Source organism: Bubalus bubalis, chromosome 1, assembly GCF_019923935.1.
Source record: "Bubalus bubalis isolate 160015118507 breed Murrah chromosome 1, NDDB_SH_1, whole genome shotgun sequence".
NCBI classification, from domain to species: domain Eukaryota; kingdom Metazoa; phylum Chordata; class Mammalia; order Artiodactyla; family Bovidae; genus Bubalus; species Bubalus bubalis.
This window is the reverse complement of record NC_059157.1, coordinates 175,304,399-175,318,034: the sequence shown is the minus strand read 5'-3', so window position 1 is coordinate 175,318,034 and position 13,636 is coordinate 175,304,399. Positions and strand designations below refer to the sequence as shown.

The following is a 13,636-nucleotide window of genomic DNA, read 5'->3' as shown; positions in this document are numbered from 1 at the left end:
TGAGTAAAAATACACATATGGAACTTCCAGAACGTCTTTGACTTTGGAAAGTCCAAATATTACTATTCAATTAAATACTCACATGGCCAAGTACAGTACAGACTGAAATATACAGAATGACTTTTTCTGAATTGCACTGTCAACACTGTAAGTCTATCCAATGAAAGACATGATAAAGAATATATATGTGTAACATTATTTTACCTACTACAAAGATGGTGGCAGGGGTTTTGGTGTGCATCCCCCGCTGTGTCTCCTCCATAAGAAACTGCTAAACATCTCTCCGTTAAAATAAAAGGATGAACTACAACCACATGACTAATAAGACTGTTTTTACCTTAAGAGATTCTGGGTATTATAACTGAGCATGTTTGCCTTCCTTTGGACGCTGTCTATATTGCCAGGAGAGAGCAAATCCTGTAGTACACATCAAGTAGTTATATAGGATCTTACTATATAAATATCTACAGCAAATCTTGCTCCTGGCTTTTTATACTATTAAACATCTCAATTATTTTTTAAGAAGTCATATTTTATATATTCTTTGTGTATATATGAGACTGTGTGTGAGTGCAAGTGCATGTTTGGGTGGGGGGAGGCATGCTTACGTCAAGCCATTTGTGAAATGAGATTAGGGAAATTACAAATAAAACAAAATATAAATAAACCATATTTTGCATCTTTTGTATGATAGAATGGAAGATAGGAATTTCAGAAAAAAAATGATATTCAGTTCTTACTCTCAGTGACACTAAAAGCTTATGAAGCTATCACCTTTTGTACACAGAATATATAGTTTATTCAGAAAAATCACAAGTTTAACAGTAAATATTCTTCAATGTTTTTGTGATAAAGACAAGATACTAAAAATAAACTGCTACGCTTAAAAACATTTGCATCTCTTGGTTTTTGACAATTTTTGAGAAATAAAAATAAATTAGCCCACTATATAAAAAGTACTCAATAAATGTTAGTTAATACTTAAAAAAAAAAAAAATGTGGCTATCATTGAATCAACCAACTATTGGCAAAATGCAGATATATGGAAAAAGTGAAAGTGTTAGTCTCTCAGTCGAGTCCAACTCTTTGCAACCCTGTGGACTGTAGCTCCATGGGCTCCTCTGTCCATGGAATTCAGAGAATACAGGATAGAATACTGGAGAGGAATGCCTGGGTCAGTTGAATATAAAACTCAAAAAAGAATTCAAGTAGAATGAACCAGAAAAGTTCATTCAGTTACCCTAGCTGTAAACAGCAACAGCCAAGTCTGCTGTGTATAAAAGAGTAACTATAAAGAATGACTCTAACTTGGGTGTGGTAACAATAAACAAAAAGAGACCCAGCACATTCTGAAGAAATCTGCTGAAATACCAATCATTGTCTAATAGTCAAACTGTGATCATTTAAGACCAAATCATTAGAACTAAGTCTGACTGAGAAATCTCCACGTAATCCACTAATATAACTGAAGTTCATACATGGTTAAAAATAAACAAGAGGAGAAAAACTTATCTACATTTGAAATGAAAAACTTTGTGCTTTCTGAACTTAGAATCTCCTGATGGTTTTTGTTTTCAAAAAAAGTTAAAAATAATTCTCTAAGTTTACATCATGTGAAATTTTGTCAAAATCGCCACATTTCCTGATGCTTTGTCTGAATCACCAACAGGCTCTGAAAAGTTGAGGATTTTAAAGCACCATCTTGTTTAATTACAATCACACATTTTATTGGCCAACTCAGTAAACTTCTAGACACATTTTCACAAATCCCAGAATATCTGGAGATCAAGAGAAGGCAGGCCTGGTCATGGAAATGACTTTCCACTGTGCTACAGCCAGGATGTGTCAAGCCTGCACATAGCCTACATTCCCGAACTCACCAATTAAGAATACTGTGTTGGGCAAGAAATGAAACTTTTCCCCAATATCAACACCTAACTTCGTTTTTGTTCCACTATATATTCCCTTTTTATATAAGACAACTAAAAAACGATCAGCAGTCTGAACAGAGCCAAAGCGTTTGACTGTGTGGATCACAATTAACTGTGGAAAATTCTGAGAGATGAGAATACCAGACCACCTGACCTGCCTCTTGAGAAACCTGTATGCAGGTCAGGAAGCAATAGTTAAAACTGGACATGGAACAACAGACTGGTTCCAAATAGGAAAAGCAGTACATCAAGGCTGTATATTGTCACTCTGCTTATTTAACTTATATGCAGAGTACATCATGAGAAAACGCTGGGCTGGAAGAACCACAAGCTGGAATCAAGATTGCAGGGAGAAATATCAATAACCTCAGATATGCAGATGACACCACCCTTATGGCAGAAAGTGAAGAAGAACTAAGGAGCCTCTTGATGAAAGTGAAAGAGGAGAGTGAAAAAGTTGGCTAAAAGCTCAACATTCAGAAAACTAAGATCATGGCATCTGGTCCCATCACTTCATGCAAATAGCTGGGGAATCAATAGATAGGGAATCACTATCTGCAGTGATTTTGGGGGGCTCCAAAATCACTGCAGATGGTGATTGCAGCCATGAAATTAAAAGACACTTACTCCTTGGAAGAAAGTTATGACCAACCTAGACAGCATATTAAAAAGCAGAGACATTACTTTGCCAAAAAAGGTCCGTCTAGTCAAGGCTATGGTTCTTCCCATGGTCATGTATGGATGTGAAAGCTGGACTATAAAGAAAGCTGAGCAGAGAAGAATTGATGCTTTTGAACTGTGGTGTTGGAGAAGACTCTTGAGAGTCTCTTGGACTGCAAGGAGATCCAACCAGTTCATCCTAAAGGAAATCAGTCCTGGGTGTTCATTGGAAGGACTGATGTTGAAGCTGAAACTCCAATACTTAGGCCACCTGATGTGAAGAGCTGACTCATTTGAAAAGACCCTGATGCTGGGAAAGATTGAGGGCAGGAGGAGAAGGGGACGATGGAGGATGAGATGGTTGGATGGCATTACCGACTGGATGGACATGGGTTTGGGTGGACTCTGGGAGTTGGTGATGGACAGGGAGGCCTGGCACACTGCAGTCCATGGAGTCGCTAAGTGTCGGACACGACTGAGCGACTGAAGTGAACTGAACTGAACTGAGTCCAAACAGGTTGAAATTCCCACGGTTTCATGAAAGACGACAGTGCGCATGCACGCGCAGTTGCGTCTGACTCTTTGCGACCCCATGGACTGTTGCCCTCCAGGTTCCTGTGTCCATGATTTTCTAGGCAAGAATACTGGAATGGGTTGTCATTTCCTTCTCCAGTGCATCTTTCTGACCCAGGAGTCGAACCCACATCTCCTGTGTCTCTTGCATTGTCTGGTGGATTTTTTACCACTAAGGCAGCTGGGAAATCTTCAAGAAGTATGGGTGTGTGTTCAGTCACTTTAGTCGTGTCCAGCTCTTTGTGACCCCATGGACTTGTAGACTGCCAGGCTCCTCTGTCCATGGAATTTTCCAGGCAAGAATTCTGGAGTGGGTTGCCATTTCCTCCTCCAAGGGATCATCCCAACTCAAGGATCAAACCCTCATCTCCTACAATGCAGAGGATTCTTTACCACTTAGCCACTGCAGAACCACTTAATAAAAAGGCATGTTTGCTCTGACTTAGTGGGAGAAGCCCTGTCTTACACTTAACTAAGGATTTACAGATGTCAGAGGCAGTTACATTAAAATGTATTAATTCATTGCACAAATATTTATCTAGTGATACAGGTACTGAAATAAGAAGACAGAAGGATTAAGATAGTTTTTTCTTTCCTGAGCTTGTATGTATTTTAACATGATAGGAGTGCTAACAGCCACAAAATTAGGCTTATAAGGTGTTAAGATTTTTGACTAATAAGAATCAAATTATGATTTTGAAAGAGAAAGTATCTGGGCTTGGAATTGTCTGAGTTTATCATGTTTAGGGTTCACTGAGTTTCTTAAATCTGTTATATTTATGTCTTTTGCCAACTTTAGAAAGTTCCCAGTAATAATTACTTTAGTTTTTCTCAGCCACACTCTTTCTCTTTTCTTTCAGAGACTCAGATTAGACAAGTGTTAGACCTTCTGATATTGTTACTCAGGTATCTGAGGCTCTGTAGAGTTTTTTCTCCATTTTCTTTCAAATTGTTTTTCAAAATGGAAAATTTTACTGATTAATCTTCAAGTTCACTCTTTCTTTTCACACTATTTCCATTATTGAGGCCATTCAGAGTTTTTTACTTCATTATTTGTTTTTCACTTAATTCGTCCTTTATTCTCCCTCCATATCCACAGGTACTACATCCTCAGATTAAACCTATCAAATATGAAAAGTATTTTGGAAAAAAATTCCAAAAAGTTATAATTAGCACATTTGAATTTGCTGCATTCCAGTAATAATTTATATAGCATTTATATTTTATTAGGTATTATAAGTAATCAAGACTTCCCTGGTGGCTCAGATGGTAAAGCGTCTGCCTACAATGCGGGAGACCCGGGTTCAATCCCTGGGTTGGGAAGATCTCCTGGAGAAGGACATGGCAACCCACTCCAGTATTCTTGCCTGGAAAATTCCATGGACGGAGGAGCCTATTAGGCTACAGTCCATGGGGTTGCAATAAGTAATTAAAGCATGATTTAAAGTATAGGTTGTGCATAGGTTTTATAAAACTACTATATCATTTTATATAGTAATTTGAACTTCCTCTGAGAATCCCGGAAGCAAACCCCTGCAGATACTAAAGTACAACTGTGTATTGTGGCCAAGACTTTCTCATTTTTTCCCATTATTTTCCACTGTGTTTGTTTTGCCCTTAGTTGCTGGAGCATTTTTATAACAATTTCTTTAACATCTCTGTGAAGACTTTCAACATTCATGTCATCTCAGCATTGCTGTCTGTTGATTCTCATAGTCCATAGGGCTTGAGATTTTCCTGGTTCTTTTTATGCCAATTAATTCTGAATCGTACCCTGCAAATTTTTAAAATTTATTTACTTTTGGCAGCACTGGGTCTTTGTTGCTGCTCAGGGACTTTTTGTAGCTGTGGCACAGGAGCTTCTCATTATGGTGGCTTCTCTCGTTGTGGCGCACAGGCTCTAGCGGGCTGGGCTCAGTAGTTCTGGTGTACTGGCTTAGCTGCCTGTGGAATTTTCCCAGACTAGGGACTGAACCCATGTCCCTGCTTTGGCAGGCAAATTCTTATCCATTGCACCACATAGGAAGTCCTATCCTATACATTTGGACTATTATAAGTCTCTGGGTTTTATTTATATTCTATAGAGACTGCTGATGATCTGTTTTAGGAGATAATAGTTTCAAACTGCAAGTTTCAACAAACCTTTTGTGAGTTGTGGTTCCAATACCAGTTCAGTTTTCAAATTCTTTGTAGGGCTATTTGGATCTGTCCAGTGTGTGCACCAAAATACAGTGACTAGTCTGAGATGCTGGTGATGGTTTATGCCACAGTTCTCAAAGTATATAGGCATTTGTGATTCTGATCCATATACGTACAGCTCAGGAATAAACCTAGAAGTTTTCTGAGCTCATCCCACTCTGAAATCATCCAAGTATATTTTGTGGCTGCCTAGGGCCCCCCTTTTATTGTCACCCAGCGAGAAAACTAAGGCTTTATTCACCCATATTTCCTACAACAATGCTGAACAGAGAAGGCGGGGGGGGGCCGGGCCGAGTGGGTATCAGGATATTCACATTTCCCTTAGGACGAATCAAACAGGGATGTTCAACTCTGCATTTTTAGCAACCACTGCTGTTCTGCTACCACTAGCGCTCTGCTACTGCTGCCTCAGGACTTCTAGGGAGACTGGGGCAAATGAGAATAGAAAACAAATTAGAGAGGCCAAAAATGGGGAGATCCCCACTGTCTTTTCTAAGAGTCAGAAGAAACCATTTCAAATAGTGGTATAACTAGAAGGCAATCTGAGCTCTCTGTCTACACAAATACCATCTTCTAGATTTTAAGCAGCATTGATTTCAGGATTCTGCTGAATATCAAGATGGACATGAAAAGGGAAATGCCACAAGGCTGGTACAAGATCCACCAGAAAAGCTCTATGCTACAGAATTCTAAGCGCTTTCACAGTGAAAGCCATTCAAGTGCCAAACAGGCAGAGTAATGAATCTTCACTGAACACCTAGGATTTCATTATAGACTCCATAGAATCATGTGATCTTACTCTAGTAAGATCTCTGGGACTGTGATTACAATGGATTTTACTCCCATGATTAGGTTTTACTATAAAACACAGGTGACTTTAAGAAAGGGAGGGGCTTCTCTGGCAATCCTATGGTTAAGGTCTGTGCTTCCAATGCAAGGAGTGCAGATTCAATCCCTGGATGGGGAACCAAGGCTGCGCATGCCACATAGCATGCCCAAATAAAACAAAATGGAGGGAAATTATCCCTCATGGGCCTGACCCATTGGTGAGCCCTTAAAGGGACCAGCTTCTTCTGGCAGGAGATTCAAAGCCAGAAAAGGATTTAATGCTTGAGAAATACTCTGTTTCAAGAATTGAAAATAGAGCCAAGAACAAGAACCTGAAAGATTCTGAGAGCAATTCTCAGGCAAAAGCCATCTAGGAAATGAGAACTTTAGTCCTATAACTGCAAGGAACTGAGTTTGGCCAATAACTTGAATCATCTTGGAAGCCGATTCTTCCCAAGAGCTTCAGTAAGTAACGTAGCCCAATTAACATCTGGATTTCATCCCTGTAAGATTATAAGCAGAAAACCCAGCCACACCATGCCCAGACTTCTGAACAACAGAAATATGAACTAACAAATATGTGTTGTTTGAAGCTGCTAGGTTTGTGTTCATTTGTTACACAGCAAGAAAAAAACTAATTTAAGGGGCTGTAATGAACTTAATGCCAATAAATTTAAATAAATTTTAAATTCTTCAAAAGACAAAAAGCTGACACAAAAGAAATAGAAATTATGACTATCTATCTATCCAATAAAGAAATTAAATTTCTAATTAAAAACATTCCCACTAAAAAAACCCTATGTTCAGGTGCTGGGAGTAAATTCTACCAAATATTTACGGAAGAAACAATACCAATCCTACTTAAACTTGTTCAGAAAACTGAGGAGAGAAAGGCTTCTTACCTCAATTTATAAGGTCAACATTATCCCAATTCTAAAATCAGAGAAAGATATTATATGGAAAATACAGACCAGTATTCCCCATGAGCACAGACATAAAAATGCATACCAAAATATTAATAAGTCAATATCAGCAATATATAAAAAGGCTAGTACATCCTCAATGTGTAGTGCATAAAACTTTTGAAAATCAATCAAATTGGGGCTTCCCGGGTGGCTCAGTGGTAAAGAATCTGCCTGCCAATGCAGGAGACGCAGGTTTGCTCCATGATCTGAAAAGATCCCACTTGCCAGGGAGCAACAAAGCCCTTGTGCCACAACTATTCAGCCTGTACTCTAGAGCCGGAGAGCCACTACTGAGTCCACATGCCGCTACTACAGAAGCCTGCGTGCCCTAGAGCCAGTGCTCTGCAACAAGAGAAGTCAAGGCAATGAGAAGCCAGCACACCGCAATTGGAAGCCCCCGCTCACAATTAAAGAAAAGCCCATGCAGCAACGAAGACTGCACACAGTCAAAAAAAGTAATTTAAAAAAAAAAGAAAAGGAAATCCAATTAACAGACTAAAATATAAAAGCTACAAAATCATCTCAATAAATACAGAAAAAGCACTGGACAAAGTGAAACTTTTTCTATCCCTTTTAGTATAAAAACTCTCAGCTAAGTAAAAAGAGAAGAAAAATTCTTGAATAATGGGCATGTGTGAAACCTACAGGTAATATTATACTTAAAGCTGAAAGACTAAATGCTTTTCTTTACAATAAAGAACAAAACAGAAACATCTACAGTGATGGTTAATTTCATTAATCCATTGACTGGATCTTGGGGTGTCCAGATATTCTGGTTATTTCTGTGACAGTTTTCTTTTTGATAAGATTAACATTTAAATGGTAGACTGAATAAAGCAGATTACCTTCCTTAGAGTAGGTGGCTCTAATCAACTCAGTGGAAGAAATGAACAGAAAAAAAAGATTGGCCCTCCTGAGAGTAAGACAGAATTCTTGCCTGACTAACATCCGCTCTTCCTGGGTCTTGAGCATATAGAACTTCCACAGGAACGACACCATAGGTGCCTCCTGTTTCTCAGGCATTCCAGGTGGCACTAGTGGTAAAGAATGAGGGGATGCAAGAAATGCCAGTTCAATCCCTTGGCCTGGAAGATCCACTAGAGTAGGAAATGCCAACGTGCTCCAGTACTGTGGCTTGGGAAATCCCATTGACAGAAGAGCCTGGCAGGCTATAGAGTCAGACACAACTGAGCGACTAAATACAAACAGACTCAGACTGGATCTAAACTATCAGGTCTTCTGGTTTCCCAGTTTGCAAACAAACTTCACAGACTGTGGAACTTAAACAACTCCGTAATTATATAAGAGCTGATTCCTTAAATAAATCTATGTGTGGTGGACTTTCTTGGTGGTTCAGTGGTTAAGAATCTGCCTGCAAATTCAGGGGACATGGGTTCTATCCGTGGCCCAGGAAGATTCCACATGTGCCACTATTACAGAAGCCCGCAGGCCCTAGAATCTGTGCACTGCAACAAAAGAAGCCTGCAAAGCATAACTAGAGAACAGCCCCTGCTCGAAGCAACTAGAGAAAGCCCATGCAGCAAAAAAGACCAAGCACAGACAAAAATTAAAAATAAATAAATCTCTGTGTGTATGCATATATACACACACACACATACACAAACACCCTATTATTATTTTTCTTGGGAGAAACCTGAGTGATATGTTTGCTCTCATCATTTTTATTCAGCATCACACCAAAGGTCCTAGTCAGTACATCAAGAAAAGAAAAGTTTGGAAAGAAAGAAGTAAGGTTCCCTGCTCCCCATCTATCCCTAATCTTTTTTCCCCCTCCAGATTTCTCTTCAACATTATACTGGAACTCCTAATCTGAACAGCAATTAAAAAAAAAAAAAAAAAATGAGATGTACATAGAAGAAAGTGATGCCATAATTGCATTAACGTACTTCAATTCATCTATGTAACCTCTCTGAAAAGAGAAAAAGGGTAGAGGAGGGAGAACCAGAGAAGCAGATGGAGTGGGGAGGGAGAGGGTACTTTAAATACTATATTAAGCCCACTCGTCCTAAAAATATATGACCACAAACAATAAAATCAATCCAGCTTGGAATAGCTGATGAAGTTGGTAAAACCTATAGAAATAAAATGTTACTCACAAGTAATCTGTCAAAGATAAAAATAAAGCATAATGCTCAAGAAAAATAAAGGCATATAGTAAATGCTTCTTTGGTCTTCTTTAGGAAGAAACTGAGTAAGGATGAAAGGCTTCAGAGAAACAATAGCTACAAAAGAATTAAATAGCTAGTAACAATAACCTAACAAATGGGAAGAACAGTAATTTCCATTTTTAGAATGCAAATTATCCATGGATTCATACAAACTACTGAGCAAAATGATACATATATGTTTAAAAAAAACACTCCATATGTATAGGTAGGTATATTGAGGGTATATTTGCCAATATATGACTTCTGCCCTTAGAAACGTAATATCCAAGGAACTCTACTGAATATTTAATAATCCAGAGAATCATCCAAGATATAAAATGAACAAATCAAATTATAGATTAATATATATATCATCCCTTTTAACAAACCAACCGATCAATAAAATAAACACAACCATAAGTTTATATATATTTGTATAAACATGGAGGTCACTCAAGGCTTATTGACCTTGAATCCCATTGATGGTAAAGAGATGAGGAGGAGAGATCAGCAACTTCTTTCTTAAATCATATTTGGACTTTTTTTAACTGCTGCAACAATCATGTTATACTTTTACAACTGGAAAAGATTAAGAAAGAAAATTTAAATTCAAGGGAAAAATTAAATTACCATTAAAATAGAAAACAAGGCTAGTTGGTCTTAAGCATACTCATTAAAAATTAAAATCTAGCTAAAAATATAAGAGAAAACACCCTTATTTTAATGACAGCTACCCAAAGAATCTTTAACGTCCACTTAGAAAAACAAGCCATTGGTAATCTTTGGCAAGGTACTCCTGAATATATCCTCATGCCAGCAAACATCTCAAACTAACTGAATCTCTTTCTTGGATCACAAAACTATTCACTTCATTTCCTGCCAAGCAAAATAGAGGAAAAAGCATGCTTTACGCTTTGAAGCAAAATGCCTTGTTAAGTCTTTACTTAATTGTAGGGGTGGTGCAATAAATCCCCATGTGTTAACAAGTTGTGGTCTACAATGTAGTCATCTATTTTATTTCAGGAATGGTATTACATTTTCTGTCTGTTCAGCAAGTTTAAAAGGGGGAAAAAAAAGGAGGGGGCGGCGCCTAAAAGAGGCTGAGGGAAGCTCTGATCAAAGCTGAGAAAGAATAAGCCTGCACAGAAACATGTGACCTACAGTTTTGGCTTAAATTTCACTTGCTGAATTCTTGATCTAAACCAATTTCTTTTCCATAACATACACTGGGGAAATGTCAATCTATCCAGTACATCTTCAACTATGCAAAGAATATTTTAAAACAAGAATTTATAATTGTTCTATAATAACTGCCATATTCTACAGCCTGTAACTGACCAAAATGGATAAAACGTAGTCTCCAATCTGTCATTAACTGAGCATATTAGTGAATTCAAATAACAGAGCAGAAGACAAATTCAAATCTAAACAAGTACTCACTTTTACAGTTTCTTCTGTGTTAAGTTTATTTCCTTTAACCAAGACAATTTGGAAAGGATTGTTATTTTCCCAAACATGCTGGTAAAAAATTAAAAAATACAGGGTATTAATGTTTAATTTTAATTAAGAATTCATTTAATTACTCATTTTTTAATATTTAATTAAGAAATGAATATTTGAGGCCAACAATGAAACTGTCTTATCAGTTTGCATGTGCATTGGTAAAATAATGAAAATACAACTCTGAACTAACAACTGAAAACCACATATATTAAATTAAGCATCACAACCACTAGCCCTTAGTTCTCAAGGCAAAACAATACTGCTACAAAATTCACTAGACACCATAAACAAATGGTATTAAAAGCTTTGGATAAATAAAAAATTGACTATATAAGTTAATATACAGGTAATATCTTAATTACCAAGGCATGGTTTTTCTTAAGACGGAAGAACTATTTAAAAACTGTTAAGTACTCCAATGAACCGAAATTTAAAGGTCTGCTCTATAAAAGTATTATATGCTAGAAGAAATGTCTTTGTTACATTTAAAGTCTAAAAGTTCAGTAAGAAGAAAACAGACAAATTACACCAAAACACTATTATAAGCTAATACAAATGAGATATACCAGAAAATCAACTATCTCAGCACACCTAACTTTTCTACTGGAATGCCTCAACTTGCTCTCTGAAGCCTCACATTTAGCTCTAATTTCAAAATATACTCAATTTGAGGGCATTTTTCTTTAGCACCTAAAGATAATCAAAAACATAAATGACCTATTTAGAATCATATGTAGCTTGGGTATGGAAAAATAATAGTAACTTAAAAGGTTACTATTAATAAATGGTGATGGATCTTTAGCAAAACATGAATTAGCTTCCATAGGAGAACTGAGCAAAGAATATGTGTGGGAGGCTTAAGCATACAACCTAACAATAGCAACAACAAAAAAATCACATGGCTTTTAAGGTCACCAAAAGTTCATATGTGAAACTTACAGAAATAATTCGAGTTTTCTTTGGTGGTAAAGGAAGAGGAAGGTTAGATGAATTTCGATTTATGGCAGCCTCTATGGCAACCATTTCCTGTTCATACAGCTTCTTGATCTTGCAACATTCCACAAGTATAAAATGGGGCAATGTTCTGTTCATTACACAGTTCCGGATATACTACAGTGGCAAGAGAGAGTAAGGCAAGGATTTCAAACAAAACTTAAATCAAGAGAAAAATAAAATTAAGCTAAACAACATTAAAACAATATTGAAAGTCTATATTAACAATTCAATGTCAAAAATATGAGAAATTAAAATCAGAACATAAAATAGCTATCATTAAGTGAACACCTAAGTATCTAAGAAATAGATACTTCTTCAATGTCAGAGCTAATCTTCTTAACTCTAGAAGACAGATTTTCCCGCTTTAATAGAACTGAAAACCCAAAGGCTAAGTTATACATCTAGTATCTCTAAGACCTGGATTTAAATCCACCTGACTGAATTTTTTTGTTTGCTAAACCTTAGAGAAATATGTGTCACAGTATATATGTTGTTTTGTTTTTTTCCCTCTTTTCTGCACTCCATACTTGACAGGATGACCAACTGGCACACTTTTCCAAGGGTAGAACTTGATCATAGACTGTGATGCTACAGTGCAAGCTCTGGCCAGTAAGTCCAAAAAGCTGAATATGCAGTACATGAGTAGCCATTTTTTTAAAGTCCTGAGGTAGATCATGGCACCTTATTAGCACAGGCCTCAAGGCAACCATTACTGTCTTTATATCAAAAACCTACTGGCTATCCAAGTGTGATGCTCTGTTTTATTTCCATGAAACCAAAATAACTCTCCAGAGGCATATAAGGAAAAGGGTGATTGTTTACAATACCAATGATTCTAACAAAATGAATAAAAATACAATGCATTCCTCACCAGAATAAATTTCCTATACAGATATAAAGTGTGATTCACTTTAGATAGTATAAGGTATACAGTATACTGCATTCAATTCAGAATCACTGAAAATACATTTCTGATATTAAAAAAAAAAATGTCAAGAATGGCCTACAAGTGGGAGTTAACATGATACTATGATAAATATATTCATTCAAAAACTTTTCACTATGAAAGATGTATCATTCCATTTCTTTCAAAGTCCTTTACCTACATTCTATATTTTCTTTCTCACACAAACTTGCGCACACGCGCGCGCGCACACACACACACACACACACACACACACACACAAAACGCATACATGCATTTAGTTTTCTTTGTAATGACAAATTCCAGTTTGGGCAAAACAATATACTTTCCCCTTGCTAAGGATTTTTTTTTAAAAGTATTAAAGAAGCAGAAGGCTACTTCAAAGATGGCAGAACACGAAGGGAAGAAGTCAATACTTTTATGTTACCACCAAGCACTTTTCATCTTCTTCCTCTCAGGGTTCGAGTTCAAACTGTCAGAATGCCACAGATCCCAAAGCTGTGCGTAAAGGTTATACCTACTAAACCAAGAACTAAAGGCTACACTAAATATCTGAAAAAAAGAGAAGGGAGATATAAAATCCCCTGTTACCTGGCTAATAAATCAGAGCTCCTTCTCAAAGGAGACATCCCTTCATAATTAGCAGGCCATTATCTCTCTTTCTTCATACAAACACCAAAAATCACAAATAAGAGTAATCAAATACTTTTCTAAAATTCAATTACTATTTACCTCTAACTTGTCACTTAGTCTATTATTCTTTATGCAACAACTATTTTCAGTCTCCAAATGTAATTTCAACAAGAATATCTTCAAGTTCCTTGAAAGCAAAATCAGGATTCTCCTCTTTAAATAGCGTACCTTATGGATGGGGGAGGGATGTCTCAC

At 37.0% G+C, this 13,636-nt stretch overlaps 1 protein-coding gene across 3 annotated transcripts in view; it reads right to left on the bottom strand.

Moving 5' to 3' along the window:
• PIK3CB (phosphatidylinositol-4,5-bisphosphate 3-kinase catalytic subunit beta) overlaps nucleotides 1-13,636 on the bottom strand; it is a 180,479-nt gene that overhangs the window by 72,300 nt on the left and 94,543 nt on the right. For 2 of the 3 annotated variants that reach the window (XM_006069974.4, XM_025290968.3), the window contains exons 7-8: nucleotides 11,767-11,937; nucleotides 10,765-10,842 (exon numbers count right to left, since the gene is read on the bottom strand). In XM_006069974.4, coding sequence (XP_006070036.3) covers nucleotides 10,765-10,842; nucleotides 11,767-11,937 — 249 coding nt within the window. Of the gene's footprint in view, nucleotides 1-9,792; nucleotides 9,904-10,764; nucleotides 10,843-11,766; nucleotides 11,938-13,636 lie in introns of those variants that run through there. The other variant, XM_025290986.3, reaches the window with a different exon arrangement.